This window comes from Lissotriton helveticus, chromosome 1_1, assembly GCF_964261635.1.
Source record: "Lissotriton helveticus chromosome 1_1, aLisHel1.1, whole genome shotgun sequence".
Lineage (NCBI taxonomy): Eukaryota > Metazoa > Chordata > Amphibia > Caudata > Salamandridae > Lissotriton > Lissotriton helveticus.
In genome coordinates, this window is record NC_136057.1 from 928,076,652 (window position 1) to 928,102,130 (window position 25,479).

The 25,479-nt window shown below is 45.9% G+C and overlaps 1 protein-coding gene across 2 annotated transcripts in view; it reads left to right on the top strand.

The window, feature by feature from the left end:
- RAP1B (RAP1B, member of RAS oncogene family) overlaps nt 1-25,479 on the top strand; it is a 495,913-nt gene that overhangs the window by 318,575 nt on the left and 151,859 nt on the right. For both annotated transcript variants that reach the window (XM_078676580.1, XM_078676587.1), the window contains one exon: nt 10,395-10,535. In XM_078676580.1, coding sequence (XP_078532706.1) covers nt 10,395-10,535 — 141 coding nt within the window. The remainder of the gene's footprint in view (nt 1-10,394; nt 10,536-25,479) is intronic.

Here is a 25,479-nt window from a genome sequence, read left to right on the forward strand (position 1 = left end):
TGGCAGGACCCAAGGGTATCAGAGCGCTTTACAGGCAAAAGATAAAAACAAATATAATTGACAGGTCAAACATAAAGGAGAGGCAGGTTATGAGAACAAAAAGTAAAGGAACAATCAATATAAATCAAAGGTATAGGCAGTAACATTAAGAACCAGACAAGGGCGATTGGATGAAGGAGTAAGTGGGAAAGGTCAGAGTAGAAGGGGGAGAGAATAGGGGTGAGGAGGGGATATGGAGGAAGTAAGCAGAGAAGAGAACAAGTAGGGGAATGAAGTGAAAAGGAGGAAGATGTGGGAAGCAAAGCGGGGTTGGAGGGTTCAGTAAGAAGCAGAGGGGCATAAAGGAAAAATAAGGGGGAGGTTAGGAGACACACCTGGGAGGGAAGCAGAATTAAGGACCCCAGTATTTGAGGAGAAGGTGTGGTTTGAGATCTTTTTTGAAGCTGAAGTATGAGGGGTTGCAACGTAGATCTTTGGGAAGAGAGTTCCAAATGTTGGGAGAATTACAGGAGAAAGAGCGTGCTCGAGTTGATTTCTTTTTAACCAAAATTGGCATTGGAGCTTCTCAATTCTCTGGAGCAGCCGGCTTTGTGAAGTTTTTGATACAGTGGGGTTTGAGGGTGCAAGGCCTTATGCGTAAGACAGGCGTTTTTGTAGATGGATCTGCCATCCAGGGGAAGCCATTGGAGATCTTTGAGGATGGGCGAGATGTGATCCCGCCTCTTAGAATCCGTGATAAGCCTGGCCGCAAGGTTCAAGCCTGACTTGATTGGGGCTAGATGGACTTTAGGAGTACCTAAGAGCAAAGAGTTGCCGTAGTCGAGTCTGGAGAGAACTAATGATTGTACAACAGATTTAAAGTCATCAGCAGGGATGAAGGGTTTGATTTTTTTGAGGTGAAGTGAAAAGAGTGCTCCTTTGGCAGTACTTTTTATGTGAGGGGAAAGGCTGATGTTTTGGTCTATGCTAATACCGAGAGATTTGACTGAGTTAGAGATGGTAAGGGAGCAGTTGAGAGCATTTAGGTCAGAGAGCCAGTGTTGCATGGGGAGATGGTTATTTTTAGGGGCAAAGAGAATGATTTCAGTTTTTTAGGGTTGAGTTTCAGGTGGTTGTGAGGGAACCATTGTTGGATCTTAGGCAGGGTGTCATTGAGATACAGAATATCAGAGTGGGATTTAATTTTACAGCAATTTGGGTGTCATCAGCATAGAGGTGGTAGTTGATACCTGCTTTCTTTAGAATGAGGGTGAGGGGCTCTATGAAGAGGTTCAAAAGAGAGGGAGAGAGAATAGACCCCTGGGGTACACCAAGGGAGACGGGTGTAGGTTTCGTGAGGCAACTGCTGATTTTGATTTGCTGGGATCTGTGCTGGAAGAAGGAGGTGAACCATTTAAGAATGGGAGCATTGATGCCAAAGCGATCTTTGAGGGTATTGAGTAGGGCAGAGTGGTTGACAGTATCGAAGACAGCAGAAAGGTCAAGAAGGATGAGAAGAGAAGCCTCCCCCTTGTCAAGGGAGTGGTGGATGTCATCAACAATGTTGAGCATCGCAGTTTCAGTGCTACAACCTTTTCGGAAACCTGACTGAAATACATCAAGAAGGGAAAATGAGTCAATGTGTTTATCTAGTTGGAGCAGGACGCATTTTTCAAGTGCTTTAGAGAGAAGGGGAAGATTAGAGATGGGGCGAAGGTTGTTAAGGTCGTTAGGGTCGGCTGTAGTATTTTTATAATTTGGGTGAAATTTGGCCCAGCTGGAGGAAAACAGGGACACAACCCGTGGCCAGGGATGTGTTGATGATGGTAGTCCAATAAGGAGTGATGATATGCTTTAGGTCTTGAACGATATTGGAAGGGAGAGGGTCCAAGGTATGAGAGGAGGGCTTGAGCTTGGATATGACGTTGAGAACTTCTCACTCAAACTGGGCTAAAATGAAGCCAGGAGACATCGTTTTTAGGCTATGCGCTAGGGAGGAAAAGATCTTGAGGGGTGGCAGTGAGCGGGCGAGGAGCAGGATCAGAGGGGGGAAAGGGATCAAGAGGAGGCAAAGGTGTCAAGGGTGGGAGGACAAAGAGGGGTGAGCACCTTGCGGGGGGGGGGTATTTGAAGCAAAGGATGCGTCGATCTTGGCAGTTTTTTCGGAGAAGTAATTTGCAATTAGTTCGCAATTTCTGTGGTGGCGGTCAACTTGGGGGTGGCGGAAGCAGTTTGTTTTTTTGATGATGTTAAATAATTCCCTGGGTCTATTCTTGGCTCGATCCAGTTGAGCGCGGAAGGAGGAGGCTTTTTCACTAAGGATGTGTTTTTTGTAGTTGTTCCTAGCGGATCTGAGTAGGGCGAGGTTCGAGGGAGAGGGGTGTTGTCTCCAGGAGCGCTCGGACATTCTGAGTGCACGTCTTTCATTGTTAAGTTCAGCATTAAATCAGGATTTGTAAGGGATGTTTTTTTGCGCGTTTAGTTTGGCTGGTGGTCAAGGATTTCAGTGATTTTTTGTTGTAGTGTTCGGTAATATCGTTCGCATTTTGTGAGGGAGGAGGGAGGGGGAAGATGAAGTTTGGCTTTGAGTGAAGATTCTAGTGCGCCAGGGGGAATAAGGTGAAGGTTTCTGGTTAGTTTCTTAATTTTAAGGTTAGTGGCGGGAGGAGTGAATCTGTTGATCGTGAAGAGGATGGTCCGACCAATCGATGGGGACAATGTTCGAGAGGGAGGCTACATCTTTGCTGGTGATTATCGCATCTAGCGTCGCTCCTTTGTCATGTGTAGGAGAATGGCAAAGTTGGATCAAGTCAGTAACGTCAAGGAGATCATTGAGGGTTAAAACGAGGGGTCATTAATATTGTTCCAGTAAATATTGAAGTCTCGGAGAAAAATGTTATTGGAGTAGGAAATCGAGGCTTCGGAAAGAAGGTCCGACAGTTCCTCTACAAACGGAATAGGGTCACCAGGGGGATGATAGATATTGTGGAGTCGAATAGGAGGGGCCCCCTGAACTATAAGATATTCAAAAGTGGTTTGGTCGGGGTTCTTGAAAAAGTGAGAGAGGAAGGTCCTCTTTATAGATGATGGCTAGGCCACCCCCGATTTTGACAGGTCTGTCTTTTCTGAGGATGGAGTAGCCTGTCGAGAATAGATGAGGAGTGAGCCTTGAGCCAGGTTTCTGTAAGAAAGGCGATGTCAATGGCTTCACTGAGGATAGTCTTCGAGATTTCCGTGGCATGACGTGCAGCCGATCGACAGTTGATGAGCATGCAGTTAAGGGGTTTGGGGTTGAAAACAGGAGTAGTTTCAGAGTAGACAGTGGTGCGTTGCGGGGGAGGCTTAGGCGAACGGGGGGAGATGGGGTTGAGGCTAATTCCCAGGATCACGGGAATAGTGGAGTGAGGAATATCCTTATCAGTAGTCATAGATGATGATGGAGGGAGCTCGGACGAGCCGGTGGTGGTGGAGCGGGGTTTAATCCCAGGGGACGATGACAAGGGGGGAAGAGGTATGTGAGATTCAACGGTCAAAGGGCTAGGAGGGTAGGGATTCTTAGAGATATTTAGGTCCAGGGAGGGAGGGTGAGCAGACTTAAGAGGAGAGATGGGAAGGTAGTTACGGGGGAATCCATCGTAGAGGATGTCATTAGGAGAGGTGCAACCTTGGGGAGGGGGAGAAAAGTTGGGAGGAGTGTCGCTGAAGGAGATGGGATGGTTGGAAGATTTAGTGTCATGGAGGGTGATCAAGTCTTTCCTGAGGGAGGAGAGATCTAATGATAAGATAGAAAGGTGGATTTCAATGTTAAGAAGCGACTGAGTTATGAAGGGGGAGGATAAGGAGGAAAGGGGGTCCGTGTGGATGGGGGTTTGTTCCAATTTATTCGGGGGGGAGGGGTAGGCGGTGGGTGAGGGGGGAATCCAGGAGGCGGGATGAGAGGGGTGTTACCGATTCCGACCTGCTGTAGGATGGCTATGTGCGTGTCCAGTAACCCAGCGGTTTGATGGGTGCTAAGGGAGGGGGTGTCGGGGGGGGGGGGGGGAAGGGGGTGAGATGGGCAATCCTGTCTTTGTCCTCACATACTACCAGATCTTTTTGATCCGCATTCTTGTGCAGTAATGGAAAAGGAGTGTGGGGATTCAATGAGTTGTAGGGGAGGAGTAGGGGCAACAGGGATTGGGGGAGGAGGAAAGAGAGGTAGGAGGGGTGAGGTTTGGGTTGGGTGTGAGGGGGTAGGAGGTAGTGGAGAGGGGAGAGGGGAAAGGAGAAGAAGGATCGGGCAGCAGGGGAAAGGAGGAAAGAGAGGTAAGAGGTTGGGGATGTGTGAGAGAGTCCGGGGTAGTGGAGGGGGTGGGAGTCCGATAAGAGGAGCAGGGGACAAACGTAGGAGCAGGTGTAGTGTTAGTGGTGGGAGGCAAGGACTGGGATTGGGAGATTTCAAAGATATCGAAGGATTCAGGGGGAGGTGGAGCTGAAGTCAGGGGAAGTGTCGTTGTTAGGACTTTGTGTGTTTGCACGGCTGAGGAAGAATGAGAAGGTGAGGATAGTAGATCATATAGGTGGTTGAAGTAGCGTTCGAAAATGGTGAGGTTGTTTTCAGAAGCTTGAATGAGGATATTTCCTGATTTGAAGATGGAGATGTCAATTTCTCCAGCGAATGTGGGGGATGGGGTGGTGGATAGCTTTAGGCAATATGGGATTTTGATGGATTTCTTTATGGGTAAGTGGCGGAGGAAGATCCTTTTCCATTTGGAGGGACGCTTCGAGTAGAAGATGTAATTGGTCTTGACAATGGAAGTAAGGCTAAGGTAATTGTCTACAAAAAGGGTTTCGTGGTGACGAATTAGGAGTTTGTTTCAGGTTTTTCTTGGCATTTTTAGAGAGATTGGGAGGGTAAAGGATGGTCCACGAGTTGGTGTCAAACCTAGTGATTAAAGTGTCGGGTGGAGTGACGGAGTGATTGGAGGGAGGCATAATAAGACAGCTTGGATGGTTGAATGAGCGGGCAGGAGAAAAAGTGGAGTGAAAGTGGAGAGGGCAGAGAGATAAGTCAGAGAGTGTGGGAGGATAGGCTCAAAGGTTGGGTCAAGAGTTACGAATTGTCGAGGGTTGAGATTGAGAAGGGTTGTAGTACAGAGGAGAAGTTAGCGGTAGCCACCATAGGATGAGTTAACCCAAAAGGGGAGGAGAGGGAGACAAAGTGGGGGGAAGGGTGTGAGGATCACGGGATTGGGTTGAAGGGGGGGGGATGATAAATAAGAGGGAGAGCAGAGAATTGAAGGGGGAGTGTGAGGTGAACCGAGATGGGGTAATAGGATAGAATCAGGAAGTGGAAGTACTCATTTGGGAATGGAGAGACAGAAGCCAAGAAATTGCGGGGTAGGGTTGAGGGGGAATGCAAAAACAAGCAATAATTACATTAACAGGGGAGGTTTTGGGTAAGGGTAAAAGAATGCGAAATATATTAAGGACAAGCAAAAATTAAATTGACATGATAGGTATCGAGTAACGATAAAAGAGTAGGGAGGGGTACGAGCAGCGGTAAAATTCTAGTAAAGTGCAATTTAGACAAAGAAAGAATAACCAGACTTTTGAGGTAAGGACATCATGATGAGAAGCAAAGTAGCGCGAAAGGAGAGCAAATGTCGAGTGCAGATCGGCGACGACCGGCTCGCTACCATACAGAGTACAAGTAGACCTCCGTTCTGGTCCTCGTAGATCAAGGAGGCCTGCATAGCGTCGTCAATGAAAGCAGGAAGGAGGCTCTTCCCCAGACCCAAGGAGGGGCCCTTATGGATTGTCATTCCCCGTCCAGACATCGAAAAAAACTGGGGGAGAGGAGTTCCTTCATCGGACCAAAACGAGTGGTCATTCAGGACTGTAAATCCACGTCCAAGGGGTGCATTACTATCGGTAAATCTGTAATACATGCAACTAATGGCAGTGCCCAGGACTCCAAGTTAGTCGAGAAGGGAATTTAGAGGTTCATGTTTAGGACTGTCTTACCTAGGAAAGCTTTAACAGTCCAATTTAGTCTAATAAATTATAGATTAGAAAGTTGTATTGATTGTCTGTGCTTACTAAAGATAAATGATGAGTGACGGCCATACCACAGCACAGAGGGAGTCCACAACGCTTTTTCCTTTTCCAGGTAATTTATTTCATTTACACCTCGTGCAAAACAAACAGGATGGTCGACGCGTTTCGGCTGTTGCCTTTAAATATATACAAGATGCAGGAAGTATCAAAGTCAAGAATCTCCACGGGCCCACTGATCGAATCAAAAGGTATTTATTCTGGCAGAGCAAGACGTCTTTCGATATATATCTATATATCTATATCTATAACTATATATATATATATATATATATATATATATATATATATATATATATATCAAAGTGCCCTAAGCAGATGAGAGGCACACGAAAGTTCTCCGAGCTTCAAGTGAAACATGCTTTTGCTGCTTCCACAATCACTCAATTGCCCGACGCGTTTCAGGGGACACCCCCCCCTTCCTCATGGGCTGCTGTTAATCTGTTTGTGATCTCAGGTTAAATGGCGGTTACTTATAACACTCCCCATCAGTGAGCAAGGACGTGAAGTCCGAAACGCGTCTGATGGCTTGCACCGAATTAAATATTTGAAAACTACAACAGAAGACTGACTTTTGCTTATTTAGTAGTCTGAGTACCTGCCGGTGCGGAGAAGCACAAACGCGGCAAGTTGGAGTTTATATATATATATATATATATATATATATATATATATATATATATATATATATATATATATATATATATATATATATATATATAATTGCCCTAGGCAGATGAGAGGCACACGAAAGTTCTCCGAGCTTCAAGTGAAACATGCTTGGACTTGTGGTCCGTAAAGACCATCGGCGGACACCATGCTGGCTCAGTCAGTAAGCCGAGGCTTTGAGTTCCGGACTGCCTGGGACTCGGGAGCAAAGGACTCCTTGAATACTTAACATGCCAACTGCTAAAACACAGCCTACTCAAGGTTCATGAAGACAATGCAGTATTATTGCTAGAACACTCGACCTTACTTAAAGGACTTAATAAATCACAGGCATCTTTACGGACCACAAGTCCCAGGAATCTCAGTTGGACGCCATTTATATATATATATATATATATATATCTGTACCTATTTAAACATGTAACACACACGTTCAGTAGCAATTAGTATTGTAACTTGCTAACAATGGCGGGGTAAAAATGAAAACTCTAACAATGGAGCTTTGAACAGGCACATTCTCTCGAAGAGGGTGAGTCGATGTCACATCAGCAATAAAAAAAGACTGAGAAAAAAAAGTTGTTGTGTCCATGCCCAACCCTAGATGGCAGGAGTGTGCATAGCATGTGAATCTGCAGCATTACACTCTACAAATATATGCTTACAGGGTAACCTAGTCGTTATCCGTTGTCTGATCATGTGTTCCTATGTATTGAAAACCTTTGTAGTGTGAGTTTGACATTGAACTGCAGCAGTGTAATGATTGTGAGGTTTAAACAAAAGCTCTTAAGATGTGCAAGTGGAAACATTGGTAAAGTCAGATTTCCATTCTGGAAGACTTTGAAGAGCTGGCAGAGACTGAAATCTATACAGACTAGTGTGACGAGCACATCGATGATCAATGCCTCACAAAATCCAGACCGTTTAAGTCTCTCAAGTAAAGGAAAGGTGTTTCCAGTTAAAATAATCCAGAAACCCAAAAAGTACTCTATGTAACGAGGTTTCAGGGATGCAAGCTCCTCAGTCTTCCAAGATCTGCCATGAAAGCGTTTAAGATAAATTGTGCAGTGCCACATGCAAGTGAAATAAGCCGTTAACCTCCATTCAGAAAGTATTGAAAAGACACCTTCCTCTGAAGAGTCGAGGCAGAGTTTCAAATGTGATACCAAGAACTGCATCATAGTGTAAAGATTTGGGGTTTGCCATTGTAAAAGATCCTGCTCTGAAAGGAATATTAAATGAGATGCCGGATATAAATTTATTGAAAGGATTATATCCCTGCTGTTGAAAACGTGTGCACTGAACCCTAGATGGATACATTCATTCAAAAGAAGCCATGTAGTCAAATTTAGTCATAGAATAGAAATGTATTTTAAGAGTCTTAACCACAAAATCAGTAAAGAGAACTTTTCTGCCCACTGAACAAAAGACTCCCAGACAGCCTTCCTATATAAGACTTTCACACCCAACTCAATCTTCTTGCAACAGGATATTGCTTTTAAGGCATTGTAAAGGGGACAGCATAAGTTTAAAGAAACCTGCCCCAAAGTGGGCGGGCAACATGTTTGGCAAGGGCATGTAATTGTGCTTGCAGTGCCATAGTAGCACAGATTCACTTCATGGAGGAGGCTCAACATGGCAGAATTAGTGTGGATTTAGTTGAGGTGGCACGGTATTTTGAGCTGGACTGTTAATATTGGTGCATTTTTAGCTTGTTTAAGACTAGGGATATCTGAGATGGATATGATTATTCTCCCCATAGCAAGGACTGGGTTAGTGAAAATATACCACAGTGGTTCACATCCCATTAAACTATTTAAAAAAAAAACTGAATCATATGACAAAAAGGGATGTTGCCACTTTTGGGTACAACGTTAGAATTACATGTTCTCCTCTAGCACTAGCTTCTACCGATTGAACAGCGCTAGATGGGTGCTAGAAATACATTCCTGGATAAAAAGGTCTGGCATTTAGGCCAGAAGTTCAGATTCGAATATGAAATATGTTTACCAAGAGCACATCTTTACTTGGCGGAACAGAATTATATTTGAGGAAAACACAAAAATGGGTGCAAGAAAAACAGATGCAGCAAAACGGTAAGGGTCCTCGACGACATGCCTACAGCAAAGTGGGGAAACTAAAACAGAATACTGTCGTTACACACTGTGTGCTTTTATAACGGTGGAAAATACGACACTTTAAAGCAATGTGTGCAGATTTGTCATTCTAAGGTAGCTATAGTTACTGATTATAAACAGGCAAACTGATATGGGAATGGGCGCCTCCCAACAAGGATATGGCCCGAAAACCAAGGTTTTACTTCAAAATTATGTCTGCATTCTTCTCATTTAAGGGACCTCACCAACACACAGCCCATCCCACCAGGATTATAGTATAGCATCAACAGATGCTTTTTGAGTTTTGTACCAATTTGCCCTTATTATGAAAGGTGTTTGCCTACATGTCTTAGAAGGCATTGTTCTATATATTCATGGCAGGTTTAACTCCTTTTCCGATTTTTTCTGGTCTGTTATCTCCATAGTCTTATCTCCATAGTCTATTTTATTCTTCTCCTTAGTAGTCGTTCCAGAAGATAGTAGTAAGGAAGTATTGTGCATACGAGCACTTGCGTAGCTCCTCCTGCTTCTGTCCACAATTAGTGTCTGACACTTAACCAGTGCAAGTGGTTTGCCGTTGGAGATGCTATTCACGACTTATGGATTGGTTAAGGATACATACGTTCTAACAATTTCTTTTTGTGCATCTGATCTGCAGTGGAATAGCCCATCCTCACCATTTTCTTGTACTTATTAGTTGATTCCTTACGTGCTAATGCCGTTTCATCTTAAGTAGTGAATTGATCTTGTACATGTGTTGGCAGCTTAATTTAATGACTATGCACACATGTCTCTGGCACCCCAACCTTCCAGTAACAACTTGTTTTATCTTGCCTTGGTGTTACACAAGATGATAGTTTAACAAGAATAGGTACAGGTACATTGGTTACACCTTTTGATTGCTGCATATGCATTTTTCCAAGGCAGTAAGAACATCATTCATTTTAAACATACGAGGCAATGCCTTCTTAGCTGTATGTTTAACCTGCTAAATCCCTTCGTGTCTCTACTTCTGGTGGGAGGCGGGGGCTGTGAGTCTAAGCCCAGTCATGTTTAAGGTTTGTATTGTATGATAAATAATGTAGTACATGTTATTAAAGAATACTTTGAATACTTCTGTTTAGTGTAATGGGCAGAAATACAAACACGAATAATTCACTCATCAGACTCTAGACCTTTATTAACTTCTATAATATATATAGAACAATTAACAAAGGATGCACGAAAACCACAAGGGTGGGTAACGGAACTCCTATGTTTAGTTGAAAGACGGGGAAGGAGCAGTAACTACAGAGCATGCAATGACAAACTGAGTAAAGGAATTTAATTAAGTGGGAAAGGGGGAAAATGTACCCATGACTGATATCACTGCAAACGTTTTTTGAATGCTACATCGATTTCGCCTTTATGTGAATGGATTACGTGCTTGAGCTCATTTTATTTGTTGATACAACTCAAACATATATTTTTTAAGAATATTTCGGTTGAAATCTGTATAATTCTGGATTTTTGTTGTTGTACTATTTTATGCCACAGGAACAATTTACAGCAATGAGGGACCTCTACATGAAAAACGGACAAGGCTTTGCATTAGTATATTCCATAACGGCACAATCTACGTTTAATGACTTACAGGACCTACGAGAACAGATTCTTCGAGTCAAAGATACAGATGATGTGAGCAGTTTTCCTAAAATAAAATGCTTTCCTAGAAAATTAATATTAGAGTTTTATGTATATGGCGTCCATTCTGCTTCTGGTATGGTCTCGTTGTGCCACCTTGAGTTGAATGATTGTGATGCTTCATTATCCAGTTTGAAACTGTTTAGTCTGTCTTAATTTACAAAGCAAATCATAATTTTGAATGAGGTAATGAACATGCAACTCTTCTTGCAAAAAGTAGCAGCAAAACCTCTATTGATCATGAAATTATTGAAGACAATCTGGTAGTCTCTCCTAAGAATTCTGCTCAAAACGTATTCCCTTCTGTCTTTTGCTTTTTATGTATATTGATTTTGCAGATGCGCACTCGTTTGAAAAGCTGCATAAAAATGGCCAGAGAGCTCCCATTTGTGGTGGTTACAGCCTTTTTCCCCAACACTAATGTATTGCTTCTGTAAGAGCGATCAGGGTTTCAGCTTTTCACTTTCACTGTGTTATTGATTTTGAAATGGGCAGCACATGCTTGTTTTTTTGCTAAGTTCGTACTTTAGTACCCTGTTTGTAGACTGCTTCAATGTCATCTCCTTCAGTCCGTGATTTATTTTAGCCGCTTAGGGATTCGCCCAACAGTGGTCAGCGTTTCTAGAGCTTAGGCAGCACATATTCAAAACCAAGTTTTCAGACGTGTTGTCAGAATTATACTAGACCAGCCAGATTCAGAGCCAGGCTGTTAACATTAACTTTTATGTGTATTGAAAAGCCTGGCATTTATAAATTCTATTATGACATTAGGAAGAAAATAGGTTTTGTGAAGTGCAAGCGGAGGTTTAAAGCAAAAGCTCCAATTTAATGAGCTCAAAAATCGGGTAAGTAGACAGATGTCCTTTAAAGTCTGAATTTTACATGACTTTTTACCTTCCTCTAGTTAAATTCGATAACCTTTATTCCTCCAATTCTTCTTCTTTCATTTGGTACAGTTATTAAAATAATTCACTTAAATTGCAGTCTCTGGCATGTGAATTTATGCGGAGGAGCTTTGAACTTTGACTTTATAGGGTTTGCAAATTTCGATTTTTCATATTGGTTAAGAAAAGACCTAACTGCCCCCCCCCCCCTCTCTCCCCCCCCACCCCCCCCCCCTCTGTAACTGGTTACAATCCTAACTATATATAGCATTCTTGGCAGCAAGGTACCGCTTCCAGACATCTCAGGAGATAGGCTTTAATGGTCCATTTTGAGATTAGTCCTGGAAATTGTTTTTTTTTATTTTTTACTTTGAAAGAGAATGTATCCTCCTAGTTAACAGAAAAACCACCAGCTGTGTATTCCCACAAATGTGACTGATCTTCTAGTCATGCAAATGGTGGGCAGCAAAGCTACTAAGTTATATTTGCTCTAAATATGTCTTTTTGCCACTTAATTGACCAAAAATCTGGGTGTTTGAGACTTGAGCTCGTTTTTCTGTCATTTTTGGTCCTGAGGAAGGTTTTTAAACTATTTCTCTCCAAGTACTGCTTAAGTCATTTAGTCACCTTGCTTGACACGCTGTGGTGATGGTCTTTCTGCTTATCTGACTTTTTTTGTTGTCTGTTTTACTTATGTCAAATTTGAAATTCAGTAAGGCATGCGCAGCCTTCATCCAATCGTGCTCAATAAAATGAGTACCATTAAAGCGATTAATATCATCCCTGGTATTTACAGTGCTGTGAAAAAACAAGCCATGTGCTAGCAAACGTTTGCTGCCATAATTTTTTCAACCTGTACCAATTTAAAATTCAGACTCTTTACATTATCCTACCATCTTATTAGCTGAGTCTGTAAATGTATTTAATTTTGGATAGTTGTTTTATGACTAACATGGGCATAATCTGTAGGAATCATGACCTACAGCATGTACAATTGGCGCAAAGTAACGGTAATTTTCTGATTCTCGTGAGAAACCTGATGAGGAGTCGCGTGTTTTTGACTTCCAAATTTCTGTACCTACACTTATTTTTACTTTACCCAAAGTGCTCCCATCGCTGAAATGCCCCAAACAAATAAGCTTGCTTTCACATAAGAAACAAAGTTCACTGAAAAGACTGTAGAAAAGATTCTTCAAGTTCGAAAAGAAAGTCTACTTTGTTGCTCTTAATTCTGAAGCGCATAGCACTGCTATATCAAAATTCTACAGATCTCATTATCCAAATCTTAAATGACCAGCAAGCCAAGTAGATTCCTGCAAAGGGTAAATAATCTTATGGTACTCTTCCAACTCTTCTTTCTCACTTACACCATGCTGATGGCTCGGTTAGTGATTGAGCAGACACTCCTCATAATCAAGGACAGAAAGACTTCCAGATTGGCAGAAAGCAAATGGGAAATAATTTGGTAGGATTTTCAAGCAATTTCTAGCAAAACAGAATGAATCGTTCCCTTCGCTGCCTTCACTTATCTCATAGTACTGCAAAGAGCAACACAAATCTAGGAAGAGAAAGCTTAAGAATTTTGTTTCCTTACTCAACCTTTAAAATAACTAGTACTTGCCAATGTTAGTGCTGAACGATTTATTTATTTATTTATTTATTTATTTATTCAACGTTTTATATAGCGCGAACAGGATCCTTACAGATATCAGAGCGCTTCACAAAGACAGGGTAGGGGCAGTAGGAGTCAACAGAGATAATGGGAACAGTATAATAGTCAATAACATGGTAATAACAGGGATAGTAATAACATACATAAAACAAATCAATATACAATCAGGTAAAGAAGTAATATAAGACAGCACATGTCATTGATCCCACTACAGAGGTGTACAGGTACCCCTTGGGTGTGTGGATGGCTTATACCAAAGTTTTAGTATAGAGAGAATAATGAGTGGGGGCATCGGGAGAGTGGATCAGTAAACCAACGTGTATCATATCTTGGTCGGTAGTAAGAGAGTAGCGTAGTAGTGCCCCCATCAAGTAGAAGTATAGTGCCAAAGGACAAGGTGAGCAGTGATACAAAGCAATGCAGAGTCTCTGATCCAACACCTATAAGGTTCAGGAGATCTTGGCCAGAAGGATGGTTTTCACCTCTTTCTTGAAGAGTGCAGTGGAGGAGATAAGCCTGGTTTCAGGAGGGAGCGCATTCCAGATCCTGGGTGCCATTCCTGAGAAGGAGCGCTTGTATGTTTTCACTTTCCGGAATCTACGAGGTTTCAGGAGTAGATTTTTTGTACTCCTATTGGATCTCGAACCTCCCGATATAGACCACTTTTGAGCGAGGTAGTTGGGTGCCTTGTGGTGCACGGCCACGTGTGTCATAACTGCAATTTTTAGCTGTATTCTGGCTTAATGTTTATCACCAAACTTTATACACGTGCATTCGCTTGCTGTCTCTGATTTCTTAATTTCATCAATTTCCCTTAAGGAAAATGTGAACTCTGCATTCAGGCCCACCCTAAATAGGAAAAGTAAATAATTAGATGCAGTGGTTAAAATTACAGGTCGGAGCTCCACTTGGCTTTCTTAAAGGCACGACCTTCGATGACACAGACACTGCTGAGAACTAATAACTGGTTACGTTTTACATCAACATTCTTGGTTTCACATTTTAGGGTTCAGGCTAGAACTTCAAAGCCTTATGATATGAATGCCCTTTGATGGTTTAAAACACAGTGGTCCCAGCATTTAATAAACAGTGGAGCGCATTAAAGAGAACTCAAATGGTCAAAACATGGGTACCCTACTGTAGAGGTACTTTCCGATCTGAGGAACGTCTTAAAGTAGACTAAAAGAAAGAAAAAATATACTGATGAGATATATCCGTGGATAGCACCCATGGATAGCACCCATTCACACCCTATGCTGCTTCTTTTGAGGCAAAAGTAGCGTAAGAGGTCAAAGTCCTACAGGCTTTACCTCGTCTTGAAAGTGACATATCATTCATTGCCCTGACCTGGTTTAAATTATTTGAATAGCATGGGTTTCTGTTACAGTCCCATGCTGTGCATCTTGCTGTATAGCGTTTGAGATATATTGGTCTTTTTTCTTAAGCTCTTGACTTATCTGGCTCTATGGATTGTGTAAATTAAAAAAAAAGGTAAAAGGGACCCCCTGAAACTAGTAAGTGTTCCTAGGACAGGGCAACAGTACTTTAAATTGTAACAATTCCTAGGCAACATACCACCTGGCTGAAGTCCGGTGTAACAACAAGTTGATAAACAAAACCTCAGTGTACGAACACTCAAAAAATGTATATTAAAAAAAATATTTTCATTTTATTATTCCATTGAAAAATTATAAAACAGTATCAAATTTACATACATATCATGAACTGACAATGCATAAAAATTATATCATTAACACGAGTATCCATATTGAATAGTCAAATGTAACAAGGGTGTCAACAAATTGAATGGAGTAGAACGTCATCTCATCTTAATTGTTGTGTGTTAGTACACTGAGGTTTTGTTTATGAAGTTGTTGTTACACCTGACTTCAGCCAGGTGGTTTGTTGCCTAGGAATTGTTACTATTTAAAGTCTATGGATTGTGTATCCATGTTTCCATGTGGGTGCCATCCTTTGTGCAGCTTGCCATTTTAAAAACAATTATGCACTTCTCACACTCCCTCCTGAACTTCACAGCCGAGGCTCTTTATACCTAGTGTTTAGATTTAATGCTAGTATTTCTCGTGACTTTGTTGCACCATCTGAGCAGCTGCTCTCTTGAGCTTCCCCATACTTCTTCATGTTTTTTTAGATGTGCCTCCAGCATTCTCAGCTAACTGCTCCTCCATACCCGGTATTCTGTCAGTTAGTTCCTCTCCATCCTTTAATGCAATATGGCTGCCCTCATCCTTTTTCGTAGTTGAGGACCTCTAGGACCAACCACCTTCCTCCTTCTTTCCTCATCAAGAAACTATTCAGTTCCTTGTGGTTTTTGGCTGCTTTTTACTTTTTATAGTGTCCCAGGGTTTGGAAATACTTATTTTACTCCAGTATTAGAGCTTTCATAGATTCACATGCTTGAATCCTTCCCCGTCGTCGAGATGGGAGTCCCCGGTACATCAAAAAAGCAATGCTAAACCTATACAAAGCAGAAACTAGGCCGAGGCCCATTTCAATTTTGTAACCCATATCTCTCATTTTGTAAAAGAGACCAAAAGTAATTCTTGAGCCAATCAGGACCCTTCACCCTCTAGAACACTCCTGAGAGAACCTTGGACCTTCAGATTGTCTGCCGTACGTTGTGCTAGGGCGTCTCCTCTGAGCTCTGCTCAGTTTTCTCTCATTCTTAGTTCATTTAGATATAGTTCTTGGCTTCTTTTCAACATTCTACATCTACAGGATCCATCTTCAGTGCTGGTTTGCCATCATTCTAGCATAGTTATGTTAGAAAAGGAAAAAAAGTTCTTTTTAGAGCCTGTGCTACCTGCTCGAAGAAAAGGCTTTATACAGGTGACCCTCATGAAGATTGTATTTATTGCCTATATCCCAACCATAAGGCAAAGGAATGCTAGGTATGTCATACCTCTTCTAATAAAATCCTTAAGAGATTGTGAGGGCCGCCGCCTTATATGGCTTCAGAAGCTCAAAACCAGAAAAGACGTGATCTCATTTATTTATTTATTTTTTAAATATTTTTATTGATTTTCACCTCATTTTAACCAAGGCACATACAATGACCTAGTTATGAAAAGAGGTGATTTCAAGTGAGGACATTGATGAGGACTCTTCTTCTTCATCCAGGAGGTCCCATAAGAGGAGAAGATCATCTCACGCCCATTCATCTGGTGAGCGTCCAGGAAAGGCCCTTAAAAAGACCTCTCGTGGTTCGCATGGGCGCAGTCCTTCAAAATCTCCTTACAAAGATGAAAAGGAGAGGAAGGGACATTCTTCAGGGAACAACCAACTGAAAAAGGCGAGCTCTGAGTTGCCTAAAACACCCCTCAAGTCAGGCACTCCTTAAAAAACCTTTGCTGCCTACTGAAGGAAAGTCGTCGACGAAAACTTCATGGTCAACAGTACTGTCGTCAAAGAAACCACCTCGGTCGTCGTCGACGAAGATTGAAGTTCGCCTGTCGTCAAAGAAGGCATCAACGGCGTTGGGTGCTCTGTCGTCAAAAGTTTGTCCCCATTTGTCCACATTGTGTATGATGTCCACACCGGTATCCTAGAGGACGTCGACGACCGTGACGACTGCAGCGCCGACAGCAAGGTTGACACCGGTAATGACAACTTTGAATGCGGTGATACCATTGCCGATGGTTTTCAAATCACTGTCTATGACTGTTTCTCCAACAATGGTGTCGTCTGTGATCTCGTCGACTTACCCGTCGATGAGGAGGAGAAAACAGGGAAAATCAGAACAAGAAAAATTACACTGGAAATTACTTCACCTAGCAAAATTACACCTCATTTACCTTCTCAGCCGTTGGAAGAGCAGGATTCTGAGGAATATGATGATGAGCCCTTTGGCTACACGAGTAGCCCATCCCAGTTGCACGTGAAATGTCAGGAGGATAATTTTGAGGAGGAGTATGGAGAATAGCAACCATATACTTCTAAGCAACAATACCATCCAGATTATCCGGAGGATGTAGTTTGCATGCCACCTTCTTTATTAACGGAGCTATAATTCACGTTGGCAGACCACAGGAAGAGATTTCCTCTAGCTGCTGTACCTTAGGAAATACCATCAATAGTTCCTCGTCCATGTTCTATTCAGTCTACTCCAAAGAGGGTTTAAACTATGCTGGCGGAACCTCTACAGAAATCACCTCCATCAGCCCCTCAACAGGATCCAGTTACTACGGGTGATGATCAGGAGGAGAGAGAGCTTGGAGATCCGCATAGAGAGTGGGACGATTACCTCATTCCCACGCCGCCTTCTTCTCTGGTGCCTGTTGACTCTCCACCAGAGGATATTGGTGGGTTTCATAACTTGTTAGAGAGAGCGGCAAAGAGATTTGATCTGCCTATGCCAGCTACCCAAGCAGACTGTTTTTTATATGACTTTAAAAGCCCTTTAGGAAATCAGTGAGGGCTATTCCTATTATAGATCATATGTGGGAGGAAGGGCTCAAGGTCATGAAAACGCCAGCGACTGTGACACCAGTGTTATCCAGGTTGGAGAACAAATACAAGTCCCCAGAGGATACTCCAGCTTGTTTGGTGGGCCATCACAAACCGGATTCAGTTATTTCTCAGGCAGCTCAGCAAAAATCTATAAACCCATCTGCACCCATTACCAAATCTCCTGATAAGGAAGGCAGGCGCCTGGATAACGCTGGTAAGCTTTTTTCATCAATGTCAGCTCTGTTGGTTAGAGCAGCTAATGCCCTTGCCATACTGGGTAGATATGACAGACAGATGTGGTCTGACCTGGCTCCGTATATGGATCAGCTTCCTGAAGAGAGTAAACTTGAAGTTAAGAAAATTATTCAGGAGGGCGAGAGAGCATCTGCAGAAGTGATAGATTGTTCAATGGATATCGCAACTACAGCATTTATATCGCTGGGGGTGCAGCAGTTTTACACCGTCATGGATGACTCCGAGCTACTTCATTTAGACCGTAACTTCACAATAAGATCCTAGACCTTCAATACGATGGAGAAGCTTTATTTGGGAAGCACATTGACGATGCGCTGCAAGATATTAAAAAAAGATACTGACACAGTGAAGGCTCTAGGGATGCTTCTGTATTGGAAGGTGCCCTTTACAGGAGCAAGAGGAAGGGGTCTTCCTTCCTACAAGGGAGGATTTCAGCAGTAAAGATACCCCTTGTACTCTACATCTTCCCAGCCGCATCGACAACAGTATGTTCAACGTCAGCCACAGTCTGGGGCGTATTCTAAATCTGCCCCCAGAGGAAGAGCAAGAAGTCCGGGAAAGGACACCTCACGATGTCAATGACTAACTGCAGGCTTCAGCTATTTTTATTCCCACTTTTTCACAAGTTCCCTTAGAGGGGCATATTTCTTTTCACCTTCACCAGTGGCAGAAGATAACCACTGGCTGATGGGTCCTCAATCTAATACAATTTGCCCATACATTGGAGTTTCTCCATATACCACCCTGTACTCTTCCAGGACGTCAAGAAGTAAAACACCTACATCTCATGCGTTTGGAAATTCTTACAATGCTCCCAAAAGGAGCAATATATCTGGTGCCAAACTCCCAGAGATGGAAGGGATTCTATTCCCGTTTCTTTCTGGTACTCAAGAACTTATGACAATGGCGTCTGATCCTGGATTTGAGAACTCTAAACACTTATCTCAAAAAGCAGTCCTTCCTCATGGTCTCTCTTCAGGACATCCTATTACCTCTAACCCCCGGGGATCATATGTCCACCTTAGACTTACAAGATTCATATTTTCACATCCCCATCCATCCCTCCCACCGGCAGTACCTTTGATTTGCCAAGCCAGAAGCCATTACCAGTTCATAGTACTGCCATTTGGCCTCAAGTCAGCTCCAAGAATTTTCACCAAATGTCTGGCTCTAGGAGCAGCTTTTCTGAGGAAGCCAAGACATTCAGTGTTTCCTTACGTGGACGATTGGCTAATCAAAGCACACCTTCACACGCAGCTGTTCAGTCGTCCACGATTGCATATACAAGACGGTTTTGCTGAGTTGGGCCTGACTCTGAACGAGGAAAAGTCATCTCTGCACCCCTCCACGAACATCACCTTCTTGGGAGCAATTTTGGACACCACACTAAACAAGGCGTTTCCCCCTCTCTCTCGCCGATACAAATCACTCCTGGAAACAGTGTCATCTTGCAGCTCTCTCATCACCGTCTGCCGGTTGAGGATGCGTCCATTGCAGGAGGAGTTGGATTGGCAATGCGTGGTTCCTTCGAGGATGTCATTACGGTCACGTCGGGTATGATCCATGCCCTCTCTTGGTGGACCCGACGCCAAAACAATTCCATCGGTCTGTCCTTCTCGCCATGCCGGCTCCACATGTGATTTTTATTTATTTTACAGAGTTTTATATATTGCAAACTTGATTTGAATCCGGTATCCGAGCACTTTACATAGCACCAGTTGCATTACAGGAGTACACGTTCTTTTTTTTTTGTTCGTTAGGCACAGGGACTTTAAGTGATTTGCCTAGAATCATAGGTTGTTCAGCGTCATTGCACAGACTCTAACTCAGGTCCCCAGATTCGAGGTAAACTGCCCTAGCCATTAAGCCAACTTCTCTCCCCTCTTACCACCGATGCTACCCTGGAAGGTTGGGGAGCCTTCCTTCAAGACCTCCAGGTCAGTGGGCGTTGGCATTGTCAAGACCAGCAGCTTCACATCAATTTGCTGGAGCTCAGAGCAGTGAGATTAGCATTGCAATCATTTCTGCCAAAGATAAAGAACTCAACTGTGCTGATCAGGACAGACAGCACAATGGCAATGCATTATCTCAACAAGCAAGGGCGCACAAGATCTTTTCTCCTATCTCAAGAAGCCCAGTGCATCTCTCGGGCCCTGAGACTGCTCCGGTGTGCGGTGTTTGAGACAGGACACCGGCACAGACCGAAGGCATCCCCGTGGTGAGGCACGCTATATGGGTGCAGGGTTGGTGACTGGGGCAGAGGTTGTACAGCCCCCAGTCTGCCATCTTGTGCTCCGGCAAGCTGGATTATCGACAACAGGACTGCATTCGGCATTCACGCGAAAGTGACCGCGGGGACTGGGCAGCGTATAGATAGCCCGGAGGGCAGCGCCCGCAGTGCTCTTCCTTAATGAGTGTTGCGCAGCCGAGGCAGGACTAGAAGGCTGCCGCTAGTGCTCTCCTGGTACTCGCCCGCACCAAGTGAAGACCTGATGTGCCGGATTGCGAGGGGATTCCTGACACTCCTGAACGGTGTGGCGGCTGAAACTGCTACCCCCTGGATTTGGGAGGACACTGGCAGCTTGCCTCGGCCACTGAAGGGTGTCCATGTGCGCTGGGAAAGGGGCACAGAAGTGACATATCTTTCTGGACACGTTCATCGTAATAAAGGACTCACTGCTCCTGAGTGCACACATCCAGATCGTAAATACGGATGTCTTCTTTCACGGGGGCTGACCATGCATACTCCGTAAGGTGCGTGAGGCTCTGGGCTCCTGGTCCTGGGGCCTGCTTCTAGTGCTAGGCCTGCGTAGCTACGAGTTTGCGGACTGACTGACCGACCGATGGTGGTGCTGGTCTAGGCGCCAATCAATCAGGGGTTTGTTAAAGCGCGACTACTCACCCGTAAGGGTCTCAAGGCGCTAGGGGTGGGGGGGGGTGCAGGTTCCATTCCATCAAGGAGGGGGTCTGTCGAAGAGCCAGGTTTTGAGGTTTCTTGCGAAGATGGGGAGCGATGTTGTCTGTCTGAGGTGGAGCGGAAGGGCGTTCCATGCTTTGGCAGCGAGGAAGGAGAAGGAGCGGCCTCCCGATCTGGTCTTTCTGGTGCGGGGGACCACGGCGTAGGAGAGCTGGGCTGATCGTAGGGTCCTTTGGGGTGCGTGGAATTTGAGTCGGCTGTTCAGGTATGCTGGTCCGGTGCCGTGGAGGGCCTTGTGTGCGTGGGTGAGCATTTTAAAGGTGATTCTCGCCTCGATGGGGAGCCAGTGGAGTGTGCGCAGGTGCTGGGAGATGTGGCAATGTTTTGGCAGGTTGAGGACCAGTCTTGCGGCGGCGTTCTGGATGTTCTGTAGCTTGCGGATGAGGTTTTTGTTTATTCCGGCGTAGAGTGCGTTGCCGTAGTCGAGTCTGCTGGTGACCAGGGCGTGAGTGACTGTCTTTCGGTGTTCAACGGGGATCCATTTGAAGGTCTTACGAAGGAGGCGGAGGGTGTGGAAGCAGGAGGATGAGACCGAGTTGATCTGGCGGTCCATTTTGAGCTCGGAGTCCAGGATGATTCCCAGGTTGCGTGCGTGGTCTGTGGGGGTTGGCGGGTTTTCGAGGGCGGTGGGCCACCAGGTGTCGCTCCAGGCGTCGGGGTTTGGGCCCATGATGAGTACTTCTGTTTTGTTGGTGTTTAGTTGTAGGCAGCTGTTTTTCATCCATTTGGCGATGGCTTCCATGCCTTCTCGAAAGTTGCGTCTGGCGGTGTTGGGCTCGTTGGATAGGGAGAGGATGAGCTGGGTGTCGACTGCGTATGACACGATGTTGAGTCCGTAGGTTCTGACGATGGGGGCAAGTGGAGCCATGTAGACGTTGAAGAGCGTCGGGCTGAGGGAGGAGCCCTGGGGGACTCCGCAGGTGGTAGGTGTGGGGTCCAAGAGGAAAGGGGGGAGTCTGACCCGCTGCGTCCTGCCAGAGAGGAAGGAGCAGATCCAGTCAAGGGCCTTGTCCTGGATTCCTGCGTCAGAGTCTGCGTATTAGGGTGCGTTGGGAGACTGTGTCGAACGCCGCTGATAGGTCGAAGAGGATGAGGGCTACTGTTTCTCCTTTGTCCAGTAGGGTCATCTGTTGCGGCGAGGAGGGCGGTTTCCGTACTGTGTTTTTTTTCTGAAGCCGGATTGGGAGGAGTCGAGGATGTTGTGTTCTTCAATGAATGTGGCGAGTTGGCTGTTGATGGCTTTCTCGATGACTTTTGCTGGGAACGGGAGCAGGTAGATGGGTCTATAGTTTTTGAGGTCGGTGGGGTCCGCTGAGGGTTTCTTTAGGAGGGGGTTCACCTCGGCGTGTTTTCAGTCGTCGGGGAACGAGGCCGTCGCCAGGGAGCGGTTGATGGTGTGGCGGAGCATGGGTGCGATGGTGTCGGCGGCTCTGTTGAAGATGTGGTGGGGGCAGGGGTCCGTGGGGGCCCCTGAGTGGTTTGACTTCATTGTCTGCAGTGTGTCTTCGGTGGTGAGGGCTGTCCAGTCATCAATCGCTGGTTTCCGGGTGTCGGGGGTGGTTGGTGAGGGTTCAGTGTGTTGGTTGTCTTCGTCGAAGTTGTCGTAGATGCTCTTGATATTGTGGTGGAAAAAGGTGCTGAGTTTGTCGCAGAGGTCTTGTGAGGGAGGGATGTCGGTAGACTCGCTGGTGGGTTTGGTGAACTTGATGATGCTGAAGAGTTCCTTGCTGTTGTGTGCGTGGGTGGAGATTCTGTCTTCAATCGCTTTTTTCCTCGTTTCTCTGATGAGTTGATGGTGGGCGTTGCTGGCGGCTCTGAAGTTGTTGTGGGCTTCTGTGGATTTGGTGTTTCTCCAGGCCTTTTCGAGGCGGTGGCATGTGCGCCTGGATTCTCGAAGTTCGGTGGTAAACCATCTGGCTTTCTTGGCACGGGTATTGTTGTTTTTCTTGAGGGGGGCTATGGTGTTGGTGCTGTCCGAGATCCATCTATGCAGGGTTCGGGCTGCGGTGTTGGGGTCGTCGTTTTCCGAGATGGTTGGGGTGGAGTTGTTGAGTGAGGAGGTGAGCTGGTCGTCGGTGATTTTGGTCCAGTTTCTTTGTGGAAGCAGGTGCTGGTGTCTGTGGATGGTGGGTGTTCTGAAGGTGAAGTGGACGCAACGATGGTCGGTCCATGGGAGTTCGGTGGTGTGGCTGAAGGTGATGGAGTTTCCTGTAGTGAAGAGTGGGTCGAGGGTGTGTCCTGCTGAGTGCGTGGGCTCGGTCACGATCTGGCGGAGTCCAATGTTGTGGAGGTTGTCCAGGAGGCATGTGGTGTTGGGGTCCAGTTAATTGTCGAGGTGGAAGTTGAGGTCTCCCAGCAGGGTGTAGTTGGTGGATGCGATGGCTTGCGGGGAGATAATGTCTGTGGTGGAGTTGGCGAAGGGTCCGCGGGGTCCAGGGGGTTGGTAGATGAGGGTTCCTCGGAGGGCGGCGGTGGGGCTGGACAGTATCTTGAAGTGAAGGTGTTCCATCAGTTCTGTGGACTCGTCAGGGAGTGTGCTCAGGCGGAGGCTGGATTTGTGGACGATGGCGATTCCTCCTCCTGGGTGGGTGGGGCGGTCCTTCCTGGAGATCTTGTATCCTTGGGGGATGGCGATGGCGATGTCCGGTCCCGAGGTGGTGTTGGTCCAGGTTTCGGTGAAGAATGCTACGTCCGGGGTGGTGCTTTCAAGTAGGTCCCAGATTTCTGTGGCGTGTTTGTGGAGGGAGGATGCATTGCAGGGTCTTCGGTTCGGTTGTGTTCTTGTGGGCGGGTTGTGCTGGATCCGTGTTCTTGGCGGTGCTGCAGGTGTGCCGGCAGCGGTGACAGCTGAAGGGTCCATGGGTGTCGGCTGGTGATGCTAGCTTGCAGTTGTTGTTGCAGCCTGGGTTGAGTGCGTGGAGTGCTGCTGGGTCGTAGCGTTCGCGGGGCGGAGGTCCAGGGTTCCTGGTGCTGGTCGCGGACGGGTCGCAGACGTGCTTGCCTTTGACGCGCCTTCAGTGCACCAGCGGCGCGCCCGCAGCCGCTGCGCGGCCGCGCCGTGGCCGCCATTAAGTAGGGGTCGGGGAGGGCTGGACAGCTGGGAGGCGGGAGCGGGGAGGGGAGCTGGATTGGGCCGGTCGCGCTGGGGGGGGGAGGGGCCGCGGGGGCAGCAGCGGCGGGGAAAGGTAAAGGGAGGAAAGAAGGGATAAAGAAAAAGGGAAAATTAGCAGAAATAAGGCACAAAAGAGCGGAGATGCAGAAAAGAGCAGAAAGGTGAAAGATAGAAAGGGTTGAAAAACGAGTGAAGGAGCAGAGGGAGAGAAAGGGAAAATGGGCAGAAATAAGGCACAAAAGAGCAGAGGTGCAGAAAGGTGAAAGGTAGAAAGGGTAGAAAAACGAGAGAAAACGAGTGAAGGAGCAGAGGGAGAGAAAGGGAAAATGGGCAGAAATAAGGCACAAAAGAGCAGAGATGCAAAAAGGTGCAGAAAGGTGAAAGATAAAAGAGTAGAAAACCGAGTGAAGGAGCAGAGTGAGAGAAAGGAGACAGAGGTCCACTGGACCACCAGGGATGAGGCGCAGGGAACCCTGCGGGTGGAGGAGCGCCTCGATCACCAACACTCAAAGGTGCAGGGGCAGGGGCACCTCACTTAATGGTGGAGCTGCGAGGGTGGGAGAGCAATTTCACTGACAATGAGTCAGTGGTCTTGCTCGCCTGTCCCCGCAGTGTCCGCCATTAAGTAGGGGTCGGGAAGGGCTGGACAGCTGGGAGGCGGGGAGGGGAGCTGGATTGGGCCGGTCGCGCTGGGGGGGGGAGGGGCCGCGGGGGCAGCAGCGGCGGGGAAAGGTAAAGGGAGGAAAGAAGGGATAAAGAAAAATGGGAAAATAAGCAGAAATAAGGCACAAAGGAGCAGAGATGCAGAAAAGGGCAGAAAGGTGAAACCTGCGGGTGGAGGAGGGCCTCGATCACCAACACTCAAAGGTGCAGGGGCAGGGGCACCTCACTTAATGGTGGAGCTGCGAGGGTGGGAGAGCAATTTCACTGACAATGAGTCAGTGGTCTTGCTCCTTGGAAGAGGTGGTCTTCCTCCCTTGCCCGGCGGTGGAGGCCTTATTTCTTTAATCTACACAGAATCACGGGCAGTGCCATGTATAGGCCTGCCCTACTGCAAATCTCCTCTTCCAAGCAGCAAAATGAGTACAGAGCAGGACGGGCACCTAACCAGGTAAAACTGGGCAAATTTGCATTCACAAAGTCACAAGGGGATGCACCTGACAAAGAGGTCCCCTCGACAGCGGGTGCTACTGGTGGCACTCCGCAGGAAGTCACATTACAAGACATCATGACCACCCTCAACAAAGTGGACTCCAGGATCGGAACTCTTGCAATTGATCTGGCACTGATCCGAGCTGATTTTAATAAAATGTCCACCAAAGTGTCCGAAGTTGAAACTACAACGGCCGCCCTAACCTCAGACACTTCCATTCTCAAAAAACAGGTGAGACTGTTGGAGATGGATAACAAGCTCCTGGGGGCTCGCCTCGAAGATCAGGAAGGGCGCTCAAGATGGAACTACATCCGCCTTATTGGTGTTCTCGAAACAACAGGGGGTCAGGCCCTCGATCTCTTCGTGGAAGACCTAGTGACAACTCACCTACAGCCGAAGGGATTGTCAAATTTCT